Source organism: Clytia hemisphaerica, unplaced genomic scaffold (assembly GCF_902728285.1).
Source record: "Clytia hemisphaerica strain Z4C2 unplaced genomic scaffold, Clytia hemisphaerica genome assembly, whole genome shotgun sequence".
NCBI classification, from domain to species: Eukaryota; Metazoa; Cnidaria; class Hydrozoa; order Leptothecata; family Clytiidae; genus Clytia; species Clytia hemisphaerica.
In genome coordinates this window covers 83367-104529 of record NW_027103262.1, presented here as the reverse complement: position 1 = coordinate 104529, position 21163 = coordinate 83367, and the positions used below count along the sequence as shown (strand labels likewise).

Here is a 21163-nt window from a genome sequence, read left to right as displayed (position 1 = left end):
GTACATTTAACGTCCAGAAGGTCTATGTAGCGTTCAGTGAAAGTTGAAAAATCGTTATGTACCAACTTGGATAAACAGATTCACGGATTCCAAGAGAGTGAGACTTTTCTTTAGTAAATAGATATCGGAGATTTTTATATGACCCTTCGAGGCTTCCCTGTGTATATAGTATTTATATATATCATCAATAATTTTTTGAAATACAGCCCACACTTTCTTTATATTATCAATTAAAAGATAAGGTTTGATAAGAAAAACGAAAGAAGAAGAAATTGAAAGGTAAATGTGGGAAGATTCTGTACTTGTAGTTCTAAGAAAGTTTAGGAAGAGAAAGTTGTAGTTTATTTGATGGTGTCGGGTAGCTTTAGGATTATATTTTTTCCATAAATTTTTCATAAAAGAGAGTAATAGTAGATTTTAGATGAGCCTTATTTGACTGTTCTTATGCTTTCGTTATTTTTCAGGGTTAATTGTTCTTAAGATATTTTTTGAAATACTTGTTTTACTGTATTCATTTGCTGACTTAAAATGGTCTTAAAATCTATATTTTCCTATCCGTTCTTAAAATTGTATGAAAAAATAATATTCTTAAAAAAACTTGTATTCTTTGATCCCTTTGATTATAGAAATAGTAATTCTTCAGAAAAATGATCAATATTGAACAGATTTTTAGCACGTTAGCACACGTTCGCCCCGATTCTTCGCAAGTTCCGATTTCAGTACAACGAGGAAATGATTTTGTACACGATATCAATATCGGGCTATCAAGGTCATTCAGATTTTCTGGCAACGGACAAAATGGTGAACAAACTATAGTCCATGATCCAAATCAATTTCATTTCTTCTCACAAGAAAGGTATGAGTTAATGTTGTTTTAACATTCATCTAACGTTCGATGAACGTTGTGGACATTATATGAATGTTGTTTTGATGTTGACATGTAAGCTTGGAAATAGCTTTTCCTCGTCGAGAGAAATAAGTAACCAGCTGGCACATAACGTTGGTTTAACGTTTATCTAAGGCGAGACCAATTTGATTAGATGTTTTACGGGCCCGACCGACCCTGAAATTCCAAAAAACTAAAATTAAATTTGATTTTGGTACTACTTTTTTATTTTCATTGCTTTATAGACTGCCAAACTTTCAAAATTTTGGTAGTTTTTCCAAGGTTTTGAGAATTTTATGTCCAATTTTTCATTTAATCCATGAATTCGAGTTTTTTGTGTCTTTTTATATTCAATTTAATATTTTTGTCAAGATTTAGGAGTTTTTGCTGCCTTTTAAGGAGATCCTAAGATTCTACTTTTATACGTAAGATTCTACTTTTATTCTTATTTTTCCGCCGACCGACTGACCCTTTTTTTGGGTACCTTGGCCCGTAAAATAACAAATTAAATTGGCCTCGCTTCTAATGCTAAAAAAAACGTCCTTATAACGTTCGATGAACGTTGACATAACTTTGTTTTCCAGCAGGGTAGTCTGTTACTAAAGAGTTGTGTCGACTAAATCTTAGAAATTGAAAAGTGAGTGTGAATGTTAATCAAGTTTTCAAAGGAAAAGAAAACAATGGTATGGACCAATCAAAATGGTTGGTAAATTTCAAGGCTGAAAGTTAAAGTAAGAAGGAATAAATTTACCGTGACTGCGTATTTTCAAAGCAAGACAAATGGATGTGGTGAATTCAAATTCTCTTTTCACTTTCCTAAGGATTGGTCGACATGAACAAAACATTCGATAGCTGTCTTTTTCCCATATAAGATATAACGTCTTGTTTTTTTCCACTAGACAACCAAGAGATCCTTACTCCTGCACAGAGATGTGTTTAGCAGACACTAGAGTTTTCGGTGAAACTCCTTTCGTGGAGAACAGCCAACCTCTTGATCTGAAAGTGGATTGCATTGATGAGCTTAGAAGATTGAAAGAAGAATTCTTAACACGCCCTTTCATGATGGAAGTCTTTTTTAAAGGACATCGAAAAAGTGGAAACACAAGGTAACTAACTATTCTGCTAATCTCATAACAGCACAGCCATAACCTTAAGAGTGAATACGTGTCATGCGCGGAGTAAACAGGATCGATATATGGACGTTATGCTATGGATGTAAGATGGACTTTGTTTCGACGTTTCGTGCAAATAGTTTGTTTTATGGTTTTCTTTGATTTTAGCAGGTAAACGTAGAAGCAAGGTTTTACAAGGAACCAATTTCCATTTTTAACTATTCCAAAAAGTTCCTAGAAGTTGTACATACAGTCGACGCTCTCTAATTCGACATTCTACTATTCGATACGCTCCATTATTCGATAACATCGAAAGTCACCGTCAACAAGAAACTCTCATAAACGACGTTCTACTATTCGATACGCTCCCTAATTTGATGAAAGTCCGATTCCCCTTGAAAGTCGAATTAGAGAGCGTAAACTGTATCTTCCTTTTCTTGGTTGATCAGCCAGCTGGGACACAACGTTGTTTCAACGTCCATATAATGTTCCCAACGTCCATATAACGTTAGATGAACGTTGAAACAACGTTGTGTGCCTGCTGGGCAGCCTGGTTTTTCAGGCAGTGAAATCGTTTTGTATTCTTTCCTCAAATAAAAATCGATTAAATATGATATAGACAGAGATTTGGGAAAAGAGGATAAGAATCGCCGCTGCCGCTCGCTGTTTTCTCATTGTTGACCATTGAATTCGGCGTCGTCTGAAGTCGCTAGGCTAGGGAACAACTTGGCCAAGAAGGTACTGCGAAAAAAATGGCGTTATGTGCAGTATTATAACAGTTCAAGAAAAACTGTCTGAATTTACTCCTTTGGAGGGGTTTCCTACTTATATAAACAACTGAAAAGCAAATAAACCAGCTGCGCTGGAAGGTCAGCCTAAATTGCTTAATATGATTAGAAAGATATGTTGTTAAAAATTGACGAAAATATGCCATGTTACAATCTGTATGACAGAATAATTATTCGTCTCTTAGTTAGGATAGATATTTAGATAATAAAGATTAGATATACAGATGAACAGCAACAAAAGGCTACATCAACAACAGATTCAAGAAAATAAAAATCGTTGCAAGGAAGTTAAATGCAAGGCATCAAAAATCACAAAAAAGTTATACACTTTTCATTTTTTATTAAGCTTAGACTTATAATTATATTCAAGCTCAAGCTGGATAAAAAATCAAAAAAGTTTCAAAAACAAAGAAGCTGTAAATCAGTAAAAGTTAAAATGGTGTCATTCTTATTCATCTTAACTCCAGAGAAATAGTTTAAAATTTCATGTTTTTTATAATAAGCAATGAAAAATTCAAAATAAGGTTTACACCGACACCCAAAATACTATTTAAAATTTATTCAAATTTAAAGTTTTATGTTTAGCATACCTACCTGATGTCGTCCCAGAAAGACTGTTTATTGTACAGTATTTTCCCTAATCTGAGCCTAAATATGCTTAAAAGTGCAATATTTATCTATTAAAAAATAGACCTTTTTTCAAAGAGGACGTCCTGTTGAATAATTATGTAGTCCAGCCATAAAAACAATGATAGAGCCATGCATAATTACTGTATCATGCATATTGTAATAATTATGCATGGTTTTATCATTGTTTTTTTCCTGGACTACATAATTATTCAACAGGGTGGTCTCTTTGAAAAAAGGTCTATTTTTTAATAGATAAATATTGCACTTTTAAGCATATTTAGGCTTATTTAACCCATTTCAGCCCATTTTTATATACATTTATCATTTATCATTATTAGTCCAGAATGTGTAAGTGTCTGCCATCAAATCACCGCCATTTACATAGGAGCTGCACTTTAAATATATATACTTGATTAATTTCCATTTAAGCTTGATCATAATTATCTCCAAGTCAAAAAGAACAAATGCAAGTGTCTGCTTTCAAATCGCAGTGAAAACTTAAGTCTAGAAAATATCATTTTTACGTCAATAATTTGATGAAGAACTTCGGTCTTTTTCAAATTGACATAGGAGCGGTACTTTAATATACTTGTTCAATTTCCATTTACGCTTTATCATCATTATCTCCAAGTCGGTCCAAAAAACAAATAAACTGCCAGTGAAAAACGCAAGTCTAGAAAAAAATCATTTTTTGCGTCAGTAGTTTCATGAAGAACTTCGGTCTTTTTCAAATTCACATAGGAGCAATACTTTAATATATATACTTGATCAATTTCCATTTACGCTTTATCATAATTATCTCCAAGTCGGTCCAAAAAAACAAACGTAACTGCCAGTGAAAAACGCAAGTCTAGAAAAAAATCATTTGTGCGTCAATAATTTGATAAAGAACTTTGTTCTTTCTCAAATTTACATAGGAGCTGTACTTTAATATACTTGATCAATTTCCATTTACGCTTTATCAAATTATCTCCTGTCGGTCCAAAAAAAAACGTAATTGCCAGTAGTGGCAGTGAAAAACGCACAAGTCTAGAAAAAAATCTTTTTTGTGTCAATAATTTGATGAAGAGCCTCGGTCTTTCTCAAATTCACATAGGAGCGGTACTTTAATATACTTGATCAAATTCTATTTACGCTTTGTTATCTCAAATCCAAATCAAAAGGAAAACACCAAGTTCAAGAAAACATTATTTTTGTGAATAATCAGATAATTAAGCTGTGAACTGTAATATATATACACTCCAGTAATTGTTGGTGGTTATTCTATATTCAAGTCCAAAATGAAAAAATATGTTTTCATGCTACAAAATAATGAGGTCTATCAGGTAAAAAAATAACTCACAATACAGGAAAAAACTTGAGCAAATAAGTTAAAATCTTCATACTTTAAAGAAAAGAACATCTTTATAATCTAACTCCAGTGTTGTATCTTCCTTAGTTATAAGTTTAAAAGCCATTTCAACAAAATATAATGATTGTATAAATAAAAGCTGGCAAGAGATAAACACAGAACGAACGAAAAAGCACCGCTTTGGCAGCCATATTGAATTGCTTTTGACACATATCGAGGGCGGTCATGGTAAAATCTCGTATCTATCTAAAAATAGAAAGCATTGCGTAATGGTAGTCAAATGCAGTGATGTGATTGGCCTATCGTACTTACACCACTATCGAGTATTTCTATAAAGGTAAAGAGGCGGGTGTAAGGCGTATCTAGAAGGTTAGAAGGCGTCGTTGAATTGGGTTGGTTGTCAGTTGTGTGCCCTTATAGCTGGTGTGGCTTGGGCATGGACTGATGGATTTATAAAAAGACAAAAAAGAAGTAGATTAGAGCTTAGGCAGAGGGGTTATCGACATAGTAACAGGCTCGCTCCAGACGAGAAATCATCTATTTCAAACAACTCTTTCTTATTGTTCTCTTTACTTTATATTATCCAATGTCAACTTTTTAATATATCATAATCTGAATAATCTGTTATGACTGGGCCAATGAGGTTGTAAAAGTAATTGAGCCACATATTGAACATTGCTCAGAAAAAGGCGTTGAATGTTGAGCCAACTTTCGGAAAGATAGCCCATTTGAAAGTTATTGTTGGATCATTTTATTTCCAAACTGGTCTGGTGTGATGCGGTTTGATTGGGTGTGGTTGGTTGTGTATCAGAGATTAGCTAGTAGAATTTGGGTTAATAACAGTTAGCGTCAGGGTTGGAGCTTGAAACAAGCATATTCCTTTGTGATTTTCTCTTAATATAGTCTGGTCTGTAGTTTGTACAAATATAAAATAGTTTTCAGACAAGGGGTTTCGATATTAGACCAACTTACGGTAACTCTCCCTGGCGTGAATCCGTGGAACAGTGGTTAGAGAGCGTGGGGTTTCATATAGTGGGTTTGAATCTCACTGCACACTTGTGGCGATCTTTCAGAAAATCATTCAAACAGTTGAAAAACATAGAAAATAACTCACAAAGTCCCAAAAGTCAGAAAAACTTTGAACTACATGGTTTAAGAAGGTCTAATAATACTGACATCCCTCATCTAACTCCAACACCCTTCTTTAGAGATAGGAATAATATGGAAGATGGAATTACTGATTGAAAAATAATTTTTCCTCTCTTACCAGAATGCAAAGATAAATAGTTTCGACCTTTCTGGTACTATTTTTAACTTTAAAAAAGGGTGTCTTAGACCAAGTTACGGTAGACGACTGAAAGTACAAGCGAGATAAGTCCAGATGTGTCTTTCACAATTGTGAGGAAGCCAGGACTATTAGGCTTGTAGCTATGGCACTGAGATGTGTTTAGTTGGACAATTGCGGAGGGAGATATTCAAGACATGGAACAGGCTTACTGGCTCTTAGCTAGTCAGAGCAGTATAAGCGCTACTTTCATAAGCAAGGGGTAACAATCAGTATTTCAGCCCTCAAATTTTATGGTTATTTATTCAAAAAGTATTATCTAAATTTAACAAGACCTTACTTTTCACAAAATTATTATAACAGTAATGATTGCTTACCGTAGCTTTGTGTAATGCCAACATATCTTGTTTTATTCCGTCATAGCAACTATCTGGTCTGCAAAGTAGTTAGAGTGATTTTTTATACATGTAATGTAAACTCAGAAGGTTTAATTATAAACAATTCAAAAATCAGATAGTTGCTATGATGGAATTAGACAAGGTATACCAGCATTAGACAAAGTTACTCTACTTTAATTGCTCTGTTAGCCTGCCATCTTCTGTCACCTAATAGCCTAAGATCTTGTAGCTTTTAACTCTTTCAATTCTTTCTCTTTTCACATATGTAATCAGTTTTCACTATGGTTCTTAAACTTATAGGCGGTCAGTCACAATTTTGTTGTACGCAGCACCGTAAGATCTGGAAGTGCACCAGAAATGCTTCCTGCTATTGTATTGATGATTAAGTTTTAAATTGATTTTTCTTAGAAAAGGCTCGTTTGAGCTATCTGGAAGCTATAAATTTATTTAGATCTGAAATATGTGTCCTGTCAGAAAAAGGAAAAATAAAGTTTTTATATATTTAAAAATAACTAGCTCTGCTGTGTAACTATTTTTGAAATATTATATTGTAAAACTCACAAAGTTTTTTCTTTTGTGATTCTCAATGTAGGAATTTGAAGATATTGCTAATTGATAAGGAAACGTTGCAAGGTTGAATTTAAAGCTGTTAAAAAATTAAGAAATAATTTATTTGCTTTTTTCCTCTTACAGATTGGAAAATATACTGAAATATATTATAGAAAACACAAAATCTAATCTAAATCAAAAAAGTTTCCTCAGGTATGTTTGTAAAAATCTTGATCTTTTTAGATCTTTTTAAACATTAAAATTTAAAGTCACAGTTTTTTTCGAAAGACATTTGTGTAATTTTAATTTAAGCAGGGAAATTCTCAAACAAGCTTCGAATGTTCCTAACATCAGATAGGTCATGATGAGACACATCTCTGCTTAAACAGATGTTTTTAAATTTAATGGAATTATTAATAGTTTGTTAAATTTTTAATTAATAGTTTGTTCAAAATCAATACAGCTCTGCAATGTTGGAACCAATCAAATCATTGACATCAGGTAATACTTAATACAACAGGATTCAATCCTGGAATGAAATTTGATTCTTAAGATTCAATCCTCATCCCTATCCTATCTTAGAAAAAGTTGTGCATTAATATCATACTTTGAAGATTTTGTAAATCGTAATCAGTTGCCTTGAATTTATCAGTTCATATAAAAACTTTTCACAACTTTTTGTGTGAATTTAGCATGCTTATATCTAATTATCAGAATTCAGTTGAGTATAATTGACCAGCTGTTGATAGATAAAATGAAAGACGATCCTCCTGCGATGTCAAGTTATATTTTTTTTAGATTCTTCACTATCTAATAATATTGACATGGACATTGCTGATGAAGAACCAATTGTGTCATCTTCGGAAGGTATTTTTCAAATTTTAGTGACAGAGCTGATCTCAGTTGATATAAATAAGGAATCATAATTAACTATTGATTTTTTCTGTTTTTGATCTGGAAATTTCCCATTCATTTATCTAGACCCCTCAACATATACGCCATCAACAACTACACGACACGCAGATGCCATGTTTCGGGAAGGTATTCTAACTGTTCATATTTTGTTCACACTTGTTTCGTTCGCAATTGTTTTTTTCATTATTTTTTTATTTCTCAATTTTAAGAGTTAAAGTTAAAAAGTCATTTTTGCCAGGTAGATACTAATAAGACACAAACTAATTTTAGCAATTTGTAAAGTGTATTTCATCCTTCAATTTTTTTCTTGAAAACATTAATTTCAAGACATTTTTGTGGCAAAGTCAAGGCCAGTAAAGAAGATTTAGAAGTAGCGAAAAAAACACTGATGAGATCAGAAATCCCGGTGGTGCGTTTAGTGACAGAAAAACTCTTTGAGTGTGATATCTCAACTCTCGAAAGAACATCATTGAGTAAATTAATAGTGATATTAACCAAAGATACAAGCTTAATTAATCTAATTCCAAAAAGATACCTACCTCAATTTGAAACTTTGAACACTTTATTGGCGTCGGTGAATGCAATCGAAGAGGACAGTGATCTGTGGCGAGTTGTAGAAAAATTACATCGGTCTTCAAAGTTCTTCTTTCCTGAGCTCGGTGATTGGCTGTTCATCGTAACATCGCTCTCCAAAGGATCTGCACCTAAAACATACGGAGTTGAATTTCTGAGATATCTTTTTCTTCTAAGAAAAGAGATAATGGATGATGACGTCCCCCCACACAGTTATTTTTTGACGTCCCCCCCACAGTTATTTTTATAGCTACATTCCTTGTAAAACAGTTATTTTTGAATCTACTTTAATGTCAAAAATTTTCGCGGCCAGAAAATCTTTGTTATTTCGCGAGAATTTTATTTCGCGCATTTGACTTAATGAAATATTTCGCGGTGTGTGTCATTTTCGAATCATGAAGAAAAAGTTTTTGCCTGGTTTTTCTTATAAAGTGGAAAGTGAAAGTATTTGTTTTTGCTGTTTTTTGTTTTGTTTTTCAAAATAGTATCAACACATGTTCTATACATGCAATCAAATAGTAATTTAGTACTTTAAGAGGGGTGTCAACTGAAAAAAAAAATAAGTTCGTCGCAAATACCTGTTAACAAAAGATAAATCCAGACAAATTCGCGACGATCTTATTTTTCCGGTAGACACCAAACTTTAGTGATCTAAAGACTTTCGCGAGTCAGCAATATTAATTTTTTTCGTGACCAGTTAGTTTCGCGAATCGAAGCAAATTCCTTAAAATCGCAGTAATTTTGACGTCAAAGTAAATCCCATGTAAGACAGTTCCTATTATATACAGTTATTTTTATAGTTACATTACGTTTAAAACAGAAACTATTATAATTCTTTTTAATCTTCAAGTTCTTTAAATGATTTGTACCCCCCCCCCCATCCCTGCTGGGAATGTTTGAATTATTATCTATTGCTTTTTTAAAATCAATTTCATCAGTAAGGTTTGCAATTTGATGGCAGTTTATTGACAGTCATAGTGGGCAGCATCCAACCCCACTTGAAAAAGATCAACCCCACCTACATAGGGTTACCCCCACCAGAAATCTCTTACCAGCCCAACCCCACCTCATTCAACAATCGACATGTATTATATTTTTTGCTATTTGTTTTTTTTTGTTAAAAAGTCTCTAGTGTGTCAAAAAATATATATATGCCAATATTGTAACGTAGAGGGAAAAAACGATGCAGAATTTGATTCTCCCTTGAATTGGTTGAAATTTACATTACAACAACTTTCTTTGGATGGATTTTAATTTGATCTCCTACATTCAAGGGTTCCCAGGATCAAAGGCTTTCTGAGAGTATCTGTGCTGACTTCATAACTTTATCATTGGCTATCAAGCGAATATACCTCCGTTGGATCATTTCGATAATTTACCTCATTTCATTGTCTAAATACTGGCCTACCCCACCTTTTCCCGTCATGAAAATGACTAATTAAACTCCTCGCAAAATGTTTTGTTGTTGCTCACTCCAATTTTGATTATTATAATCCAATCTATGTATCTGAAATCCGGAATCAATGGTTGCCATTTTGTTCAACTGCATCTTTCATAACAACCATTGTCAGTTGACAATAACATGGATATATTTTCTTATACAGATATTTATCAAGTCAAAGAGCCTTTAATGAGGGAATCGATTGGGAAGGCAGCCTTGTGACTTACAAATTAGAGAACTTGAACCAGCATTCCAACGAAACCGAGTCATTGTTTTAAACTAGTGATTATACATTTGAAAACAACATTGTTGCTTGTCTCCGCTTTTGTATAGTATTGTCAATACGATTGTATGCATCATCTAGCTGCATCATAAAATCGATCCACATAATGTTCTATCTCTATGAGGCCCTATGATTAAAGATCCACCATCAAAAAGCGGAAAATGCGTTTTCAGTAAAAAGAAGAGAGCTGTTGTTGATACTTCTTTCATCTGCTCTCATCTTGGGATTGATGTAGAACATTGTATTGAAGTTGGTGGAAAATATCTCGTCAACCGCTACTCATCAAAGTAAAGAAGAAAGATTTATTATCATCTTTTTGGATTCAAATGATCAGGGGGGTCAACATCCAGATACCAGACCCATAGCCGGGTGGTGGTGTCTTTTTTTCCTTTAAAAGTCTGAAAAGTCAAGTTGGTATTGATGGGGGTGGGTCCCCTTTTTTTTAGAAAAAAAGAGTTATCCTCAGTTGGTATTGATACCAAAATAGGGGGTGGGTACCCCTTTTTTTAAATAATATGATTCAGAAAATTGGTATCCATATCAAAATGACAGCAAAACTTTCTAATTTTTGCCCTTATAGCTAGAAAATGCCCCAGGGTACACATCAGTCTAAACAGGTTTCAATTGGATTTGTTTTAGCTTTTGAGTATAATGACTGTAAATGAGTAATAAGTATATAAATGACTTTGAAGTTTGTTTATTTTGGACTTTTTCGATATTTCCAAGTTTTATTTTTGATCAAGCCTGAAACAAAAACATTTTTTCTGTGATAGCATTTGGTAATGAGTGAATCTATTCTGTTCTAAAATTATGTACTAATAATCCTTTTGCTAGCTTCATTGGGTTTGTTTTTATTATATTGTCAGTTTTCAGTCATTTTCTATTTTAGCGTATGACATTTTTTGTGTTGTGTTGAAGAAAGAGTATTTCAAAAATGAGTTTATTTGAAGTTTCTCTTAGTACCCTGTTTGTGTGGGAGGGGTGGGTTCCCTTTAACCCTTTCCGTGCCGATGTCGTATATATCCGACATGCAAATTTCCACTCTACTTGCCAATGTCGGATATATCCGACATCAAATTTTTTTACCTAATTACTGAGGCCTTTAAAAAAGAGGGAGCTCTATTGCCGAGAAATCAGCTTTTAGGAAAATGGTTTTCTTATTTGCCGATGTCATATATATCCGACATAAAAAAATCCAAATAGTAATAGTGACAGTATATATTAAGTGCTCAAAAGATTTATTTCAGGTTTATTTTAGTATATCATAAAATATATATAAAACAAATGTCAAATACAAATGTCAAACATTGGCAAATAGGAATAAAATATCCTTGTCGTATATATCCGACATGCGGCAACACGAGTTAAAATTTGCATGTCGTATATATACGACATCGGCAAATCAGGTTACTAAAAAAAATTACCCCTCGGCAAATGGATTGGGGTACAAAAACAAGGTAACGCCACGCAAAGGGTTAAACAGCTTTAAACTCAAATTTGTCAGATTGATATTGGTACTAAATTAGGGGGTGGGTCCCAAGATATTTTGTCTAATTCAAAAAGTCATGTTGGTATCAATACCATATTAAGGGGGTGGGTCCCCCTTTTTTCTGAAAATTATGATTTTCAAGTTGGTATCGATACCAAAATAAAGGGGAGGGTCCCCCTTTTTCTGAAAATTATGATTTTCAAGTTGGTATCAATACCAATTTTGGGGTGGTGGTGTTAACTTAGCTCAAAAGGTCAAAAGTCAGGTTTTTGGGCTATGAGTTGGTATTATAAATGTTGACCCCCCCCTGAAATGATTATTATATGGAAATGAGACACTTGAAAGGGGGATGAAAAATAATGAAATTGTCTAGGGGCATTTCTATTTCTATTTGGTTGAGTTGCAGGAGGCTTTAGAGGCCTATTCTCGCAACTATAGACGCTTACTAATGAGCGTCCCGTCAGCACCTTGAACTGACAACCCAATTCCCCTCACATGGCATGGGTTGACCCGGGCGAAGGAACGTTCACTTGCCAAGTGAACTGCCGTGAGTGGGAATCAAACCCTGGCCCCAGCACAGAAGCCAAGGTCGACTACCACTATACCACGGCACCTGTGGCATGGGGGTAATTGTCCTGGGGCAATTGTCCTGTCACGTCTCAGATCTGCCGCTGCTCAGAATCCCTTTAATAAATGCTTTTGAAGACCTGTACTGTAACAAAGAAGCACATCCGAATGCGAAAGATAACTGTATAAGTATACCAATAAAGGATCGTTCAGAAGCTAAATTGACTGTCTATTTACATAGTATATATTGCTGATTGTACAGACTACTTGGCTAGTAAGAAGGACTGGAACACTGAAGCTATTATATCTAGGAAAAAACACACCCAGGAACATCATAGCATAATAAAATAACATGCAAGCCCCTAGGATCTGCCTAGTTTGATTGGTTAAAAATAGTACAATATATCTTGTGATCGAAGTCAATTGAAAAATTTGATTGTCGAGTCAATCGAACTCAATCGAACTGATTGATCAAATCAATCGAACCCAATGAGCTATTCCAAAAAAAAAATTGTACAGGGGTATTGACAAACTTTTTTCATTAACCCCCCTGGAAATTTTGGATAACAATTTATCCCCTGGAAATAGGGGTTGACACCCCCTGGAAAGTGAAATTTTGTGAAAAAGGGCCTGGAAAATAACTATTGATGTCAGAATAGGAGGAGAGAACCCCCCGGAAACCTTTAATATCCCCCTTGGAAAATCTGAAAAAAGAACAAAAACCCCTTGGAAAATCAAGGTTCAGACCCCCAGTTCGTCAATACCCCTGTATGGTTTAAAAATGGAATAGCCCAATCAACAAAATGAATCACAACCACATTTAACGAATTAGAGTTTATTTAACGAATATTTGATTGAGTTCAATTGTCCGATCGATCAGCTCGATTGGGTTCGATCGATTCGATCGATCAGTTGGATCGATCAGTTCGATTGAATTTGACTGAGTTCCATTGATTCGACAATCGAATTGTTCAATTGATTCGACAATCGAATTGTTCGATTGACATCCCCTGGCTTATTATTGTATATATATATTTGCTTGGTTCGTCAAAACCATTTCCCTTCCCTGCAGCGGGCTTTGAAGTTCATGCCCGGGGGGGGGGCACTGGGTTTGCGGACTGACGGTATGTGCGGGCAAAAAAATGGCTTTTAAAATTGCACCCTTACAGTGCAGCAAAAATCAGTGAAAATCATACCCTTAGAGTGCATTTTTCCCCAAATTTTCGATCCCTTTCGTGCAAAAAATGGTCAAAATTTTAGCATTTTTGGTCAAAATATCTAGATTTTTCAAGAATTTTCTGAAATTTCTACCCTTACAGTGCATCTCTAGTTGTTCCGACCCTTACAGTGCATTTTAAACATATTGGAAAAGGTACCCTTAGTAGGACCCGCACATACCCGTCGGTCCTTTTGCCCAGCTGCCCCCCCCCCGGGAGTTCATGTTGACCCCCATTTTATTTTGTGTTGTAATCTTGAAAGACCTTTAGTGAGGCATAAACAAATGATTTCATTGGTTAAAAATGTCAAAACATCATGCTGTGTGACGCGATTATTATAATCATGGTCGGAGTGAACGGAAGCTGTGGCCAAGTCAAGAAAGTCTTACAAACAAAAATAATTTTTCCTATTTATACTAATCATCAGACATGAGTCCATAGTTTATATTTAGTTATGAGTAATGACAATGTAAATGATTGTGGTTGTGTTATTTTACCTTCTTCTTATTGAATAATAATGGCCATGTTTGCTTGCATCATAATGTTCATTGTCATCAGTAGATGTAAACACATACAACTTGGCTGATAATATACAACATATTTAACTCTTGACAGCTATGTCCATGTTGTCTATATTCATGGGGGTAGAGCTCAGCGCTGCCTCTCTTGTCTCCCTGGTCTGGTCCGGAACGAGCTAGGTCCTCCTGAGAAATCATTACTTTAATTCCAACACACTACTCTCACTACCATTATAGAACAGCCTCCTATTGAACCAGTTTCAGTGATGTAATGCTATATCAGTTTGCCGGCTTCCGATAGATTCTGTAGATACGAGAATTTACCTTGAACTGACTCTATCGGGAAACCAAACTTAGCCCGATTGGATGAATTGAAAGCGTATCCCAACCGGAACGCTGCCCGAAAAAAGCTGGAGAGCAAATACACAGATCGGAAAGCCAAACTTAACCCGATCGGATGACAATCATCAACAATTCCGCCCACGCCCGACCAAAAAAGGCGAAACGCCTTCACTTTTTGTCGTCTTATGAAAATGAAAAAAGAGATTTAAAGGGTCATCACGGCTGACCAATAACGATCTTTTGGGGTTTCCACTGACAAAAAAATCTGCTGTTGCATGCTTTATTTTTTGAGAAAAAGATGGCGGAAGCAGGCATGCTAAAATTTGATGTGAAATGGGACCTTTTTATTTTTAGCTAGTTTGCCTTACTGGAAAGTCTTTCAGAGTCAAAATAAAGTGGTTTGGGTTGGCAAAAGGTTGTAGGTGACTAGCCGAGCTTTGGTTTTTATTGGCACCTTCTAGATCTTTTTGGCACATCCTTCAAAGATAGCTGAAAAATTGTATTAAAAAGTGTATTTTTTGTTTGTTAAGTTGCATAAAATTAATTTTTTTTTTGTGTTGCAAACATAATTTTTATGGGTAGCAAGTAAGGTTGATTAAATGACAACCTATAGCTTAGTTTTACATGGCAAATCTTCAAACTTTCTTAGCATTTTGATTGAAGATGGGCAGATATAGGCAAAATCGACTAAAAATGTTGTTTTTTTTTCCTAGTTTTGGATGAAAAAATAATGTTATCCTAGCAAAACTTGCTTGATGGCAATGGACAATGGATTTTAGATTTGGTAAGTATCCTGAATTATCCTTGATGCCTTTTTAGCTTCTACTGAGGAAAAAACATTTTTTTGGGGTTGAAATTTCAAGTTTTTGTATGTAACAGAAAATTGCAATCAAAGTTCTAATATTATTACTTATGTAATTTATAAAACTATGACTCTGACCGGTTTGGCTCCGACCGGTTAGTAGATTTGCTCCGACCGGTTAGTAGATTTGCTCTGACCGGTTAGTAGATTGGCTCTGACCGATTAATAGATTGGCTCTGACCGGTTAGTAGATTGGCTCTGACTGGTTAGTAGATTGGCTCTGACCGGTTAATAGATTGGCTCTGAACGGTTAATAGATTGGCTCTGACCGATTAATAGATTGGCTCTGACCGGTTATTAGATTGGCTCTGACCGGTTATTAGATTGGCTCTGACTGGTTTTTAGTAGATTGGCTCTGACCAGTTAGTAGATTGGCTCTGACCGGTTAATAGATTGGCTCTGACCTGTTTAATAGATTGTCCAGTTATATAAGGTTTATTTCACCGGTTTTTGTCAATGGTCGGTGGAATTAAGATTTGTTGTTTGTGTTCTGTATTTGTTCATGATAGCTTGCTGAAAAAATCCTAATTCCCATTTTCATTGTTATATACTTTCAGGTTAGTTACCATCATACTGCCCAGTAACCTAGATCCATGAATTATTTTGTATATCTTCACGTGGTTGGTATACGATGAGAATTGGCTTAAAATTTGTCTGAATTTGTCAAGTACAAGGTTCAATATCTTTGCAAACACCAACAAATTCTGCTAATAAGATGGATGGGTGAAAAGCATAATTTAACTCAAAGGAAACAACAATGGAATCTGATGTCATGGTTTGTTTGCAGTTGGATTGGGGTCTTTTTATCCCTGTTTCACCAGGATTTCTTGCTTGATTACGCAAATAGTCCCAAACAAGACACCAGAATGAGGCTGGACTACAATTACAAGATAGGAACCAACCATATATATATATCAAAAATGCTTTTAATAGAAATTCCAGTTTGGACACTGGACTATTTTCATGCATCACATTATATAATTATTCATCTTATGAAATACTCTTTTCTTGAGCATTGATGAGCAGTCTGGTTATATTCATACTTTTTTTCTCTAAAATTTTATTTGAAAGGGTAAATTGCTTTTTAACTTAGAATCACACCTCTATTAAAATTAGTGAGCCCCCCTAAATCCAAGAGTGACCGATTTTTCATACACTGTTTCACATTATATATGTTTATTTTCCAAGGTGCTTTTAGTGAGGAAGGATCAAGTCAAAGTTTTTTTATTGTAATTAATTTTCTTGCAATTATTTAAGTAACTTTTTGGAAGCAATAAGACAAATAAAACTGACATAACAAGAATCAAATTAGTCCAGAAATTTTTAACCAGTTTATTATTATTATTTTTGCTACTGTTTTGTATTATATTGCTATTATTTTTCGCTTTGTTGTGTAAACTTCAAAAAGTTCTTACAAAAAAATTCATGATATTTTTGATTTCTTGTCATTGATATCATGAATTGCCATTGTTTTAGTCCTGTTTTTTTCTTTCCCTTCTCCTTCATTGTTTTAATATTCAACCAAGATAGCTCTTTTTATATGGTTGTCAAAACACTTTAGCCCGAGAAGTAATGAAAACTTTATTAGTTTTACCAGCTTCGTTTTGTGTTTGAATGCAATAAATTTTAAATTCTTTATTAGTAGTTATTTCTATTTCTACAATATAATCTGTGACATTGGTTCGAGCATTCCTTGAGGAAAGTATTTTGGCTAAAACTGAAACTTTTTGGCTCGACTTATACTGTATCCGCCCTGTCCAAAATGAAAAGTGCTTATAAAAAATACCAAAATCCCCGATAGTAGAAATATTTTTATTTCACTTTCGATATCAACCACGGCTACCATTTTTTGTTTGTACTTCTAGTCTTGTGCACATAGAATAATCAAGCGCTCCGATTGGCTCAGAACTAAAACAATCGATCGGGCGCAGATATTTCAATAGAACAAAAGGTTCCCTAGCCTATATTTCTATAGCTGAATAGCGCAATTCTTATCCTCTTTTCCCAAATCTCTGGATATAGATAAACAAAAAAGAATAATTTTCCTCTATATTTTCAGGTACCTACTACCCCGGGAATGTTACATCGTTACAGTTAACCCAGGGAATCCTGAAGTCCATCAAGTTTTGGAGTCATCTTTTGACAAAGCGATTGAATGTATGGAACGAGGGAAAAATTTCGCCATTGAAATTAGTGTTTATGACGCTGTGAAAGGATGGCTTCAACAAGTCATGTATAAGAGCACAGGTAATACACGTTTTTTTGTTACTTTATACAATACACTTTATAAGAATGTCCATGATGAAAATGGACAAAAATTAAGAATATGCTAAGAATATCACCATCATAGGATTTTGCTACTAAAGCTAAGAATGCTACTCAGTTTCTTTAAGTGCGTGTTGTCACGCCTCAGTAACTTTTTACTTTGCAAGAAGACGTTTCTCGAAATTGTATATTGGAAGTTCTCTTTTTGTTTACTAGAGATGTTTACTACTAAATTTGTTAAACAAGTCTCTTGTATTAAATTCAATTAGTGCTGCATACTGTAAAGAGAAAATCACAAAACGTATTTTCAAACATGGAAAGGGAGATTATATGAAATGACCACTCAAAAAGGTGGTACATTGGCTCTCCGGCAGTCTAATTTTTAGAGTTTCCAAATTTTCTTTATAGATTATGATAGCTAAAAGATTGATCTTTTTGGAACCATCGAGCCATATAAAAAAAAAAAAATTCAAGGAACAATAAATTACATTTGAAGGGAGAAATATCGCACATTTGTGTCCTTTAACCCGTCATATCTTCCTGGAATATAATATTTCTTAATTTGGCTCGATGGATTTAAGATCGGGACCACTTAGAGGTGGTGTGCTCGAAATTTCAATACAACTTGACTATTTTTAGATAGCCGGAAGGAGCTATATAAAGAAAAAGCACCCATTTTCTTGGATTTTTGTCATTAATCATGCCAATTTAATGTGAACCAATGATTTTTTTTTTACATTATTAATAATTTTTATCTTTAATCTTTCTAACCAAAAAAATTTTTCATTGAAATTCTAACTAGAAGGAAATTTATACTCGTTTGAACTAAGATGATAAAACGCCATTCTGAAGAAGATGAAAAAGCACTTAAAGCAACTGAGTATTTTTAGACCACTTTAAATTATAAATTGTCACTTAGGATCCTAACCTAAGAATGCTATAAGAATATTTTAGGATGATTTTCCCAAAAAAGTAAAGAATATCCATGATGAAATGGATTTACACCATTCTTATAAAAAAAGCGTTTATACACAATATAATATACATACAAGAAATAACACCCCCTTCTCTCACAGACCTGATAGGATTTTTTCAGCCAGCGGGGATAAAAATAACGGACTGAGAGTCGTTGGGATATTATTTCTTAACCTTTCCAGCGCGCAACATTTTTATATCTTCAGCCCGTCTGCGCGCAACGTTTTTTGATGAAAATGCAATTTTCACGATAACCGTTATAACGTTTTGAAAAATTAACTTCAGAAAAAAACCCTTATATTTTTGGAAAGCCCTACCTTTCCCCTTTCTAAATATGTTCAACTGAGTACTCCAAACAATTTTGGACAGAAATTATTTTTGGTGCAAAACTTCAAAAAATTATAGAGAACTGAAAAATTGATAAAAACTCTTACTTTTTTCTTTAGAAGGTTTCTTTATAGTTAGGTAATACAATTCCATACTTTTGAAAAGCCAAATAAAACTCTAAAACACTTTTACAAACCCTTACTTTCATAGCTAATTTTCTGCCACCTCAGTTTCACAAAATCACGCAACATAGCTTGGTCTACCATTTCTATTTTTGAAAAATGTTGCATCATACCAAAACAAACCCCGATTGTTTCTTATCGGAAATTTCACGCTGATTCCGATTTTTTGATCGGTTTTACCGTACCTCTGACGGTTGGGGCGTAATCCGACCAAATATAAAGGTCACCTTAAAAACGTATCAGATACGTCTTTCGGAACGTATGGCGAACGTATCAGATACGTCTTTCGGGGCGGAAAGGTTAATACTGGGGATTTCAATTTTTTTATTTTCAAGTCAGAAAATTCAGTGGGAGTGAGAAAAATAGTATAGTATTTTGCAGCGAGGATTGGTTTATTAGGTTATTAGGAGACAAAAATTGGAGGACATTTTTCCATCGTGGACGATATTTTGGCCAATATTTCCAGTGGGAAGGTTCCCAGTGGGTCTGTGAGAGGGGGTTGTGTAATAACTAAAAGCTACCTTAAACTTGGGAACTTTTTTGAGGCATATATTTCGAAACTATCTGTATAAAAAAGACTAAATAAAAAATACAGAAATTGCGCCGATAGTTGGCGCAACGTTACTGTTCCGTTTCGTCCCGGTATGATTTTCGTTACGGATCGAGTGTATTCATATTGGTTTCGGAACGTTTCGGAGCGACAAAACGGAGCAGTTCCGTTCCGATGAAACAAAGTGGAGCGAAACAGTTTCTATCTGTTTTGCTTTGTAACGTCTTATTTTTTTACCTTTCGAATTTTGACGTTCACACTTGTTTCGGAACCGTTTCGGAACGGAACGGAACCGTAACGTCTGAACATGGTCTTAGGTCTTTCATACCTGTCATTTTTCCGGTCAATACTGGATTCTTGGATAAAGAAAATGTTATATCACGTTCTGTTTCCTTTTTTACCAGGTCATTATTGGTCCTTCAATAATTTCGGTATGGGCGAACGATGGCATATCTACAACAACTCTCCCCGTATTATCTGCTGTGGAAACGACAAAACTGGCCTTCGATTGTTTTGTGCGCTTTGTTTTTGTCTTTTGCCGTTTTGGTGTTGTTCATATACAGCATATCGAGCTCATCGCGGAGTCACGTGTAAAACAATGAACCCTAATCTTGACTTGGCTGTCTTTTATAAGGGAATTCTTATGTGAAAAAGAACTCTTTCTGTATGTATATAAAAACATTGCTGACTCATTATACCATCCCAGCTGGCAAACACAACGTTGTTTGAACGTTCAAATAACGTTATTTGGACGTTATGAATGTCACATAGACGTTGTTTTGATGTTGTGTGCCGTGTGGAATACTATCCATGTAAAAACAAAAAGGCTTAGGAATATTTGGACTAGAGCCAAAAAATGTAGATCCTGCCAAATTACACCGTGCCACTTTAACAGTCTATCAAAAAGCTATAAGTGGCCCCTGGGCTAAGGAATATTGTGTTTGTCGAACCAGCATATCAAGCTTGTGTAAAACAACCCAGCTTGCACACAACGTCGTTTCAACGTTTATCTAACGTTAAATGGACGTTGTGAACGTTAGAAAAGCGTTGAAAAAACGTTGTGTGCCAGCTTGGAATGGGCTTTTCCAGAAATAGCCCGTGTCCCCCCCCCTGTTGAGGATATCAGATATCCAGGGAGTTAACGATTTTTGTTCAAAAGGGGGTTATGTATCTACAAGGGAGCGGATATGTAAAGTGTCTTTTCAAGTAAAAAATACGATATCCAGGGGGTAAGCATCTTTATAAGAGTGGATATCTAAGGGGTCTTCACTAATAAAGTAGGATATCCAGGGGGTTCGATACTTAAAAATTAAAAACGAAAAATTAATATTCTCAACAGTGGGGGTAATTTTTTTTCTTTAAAGAAACCTGTCATTCTGTTTACATGAAAGTAATGAAGCTTTTTCAAGCATTGCTGCGATAATTTATCTGATGTAATGATAACGACAAGACTAGCCTTCGATTGTGTTGCTTTTTTTTGTTTTTTATATTTTTCTGTTTTGATGTTTGTCATACACACTTTTTTTATCAGAATGTACTTTATAAGAATATGCATCCAACAAAGTAAGAATATGCTAAGAATATCATCATCATGGAACTAAGCAACAAAACCTAAGAATAGCATTTACAGAGCAATTTTAACTGTAAATTGCCAGTTT

General features: G+C 34.6%; 1 protein-coding gene and 3 long non-coding RNA genes across 4 annotated transcripts; 3 read left to right on the top strand and 1 right to left on the bottom strand.

Moving 5' to 3' along the window:
- Positions 1-625: 625 nt before the first annotated feature.
- On the top strand, positions 626-21102 carry LOC136799673 (uncharacterized). The gene is made up of 4 exons (XM_067056391.1): positions 626-856; positions 1786-1992; positions 17266-17453; positions 19910-21102. The coding sequence occupies exons 1-4, from the start codon at positions 648-650 to the stop codon at positions 20152-20154; spliced, it is 849 nt and encodes a 282-aa protein (XP_066912492.1). The 5' UTR covers positions 626-647; the 3' UTR covers positions 20155-21102.
- LOC136799655 (uncharacterized) lies at positions 4671-14204 on the bottom strand. The gene is made up of 3 exons (XR_010845553.1): positions 13982-14204; positions 8454-8618; positions 4671-5013 (listed from the first exon to the last, which is right to left on the bottom strand). It is a non-coding gene; the product is annotated as an uncharacterized lncRNA (long non-coding RNA).
- Positions 7148-10757, top strand: LOC136799649 (uncharacterized). The gene is made up of 5 exons (XR_010845551.1): positions 7148-7212; positions 7443-7500; positions 7798-7866; positions 7981-8040; positions 10092-10757. It is a non-coding gene; the product is annotated as an uncharacterized lncRNA (long non-coding RNA).
- LOC136799643 (uncharacterized) lies at positions 15018-16632 on the top strand. Its single transcript, XR_010845550.1, has 2 exons — positions 15018-15128; positions 15764-16632. It is a non-coding gene; the product is annotated as an uncharacterized lncRNA (long non-coding RNA).
- Positions 21103-21163: the final 61 nt, after the last annotated feature.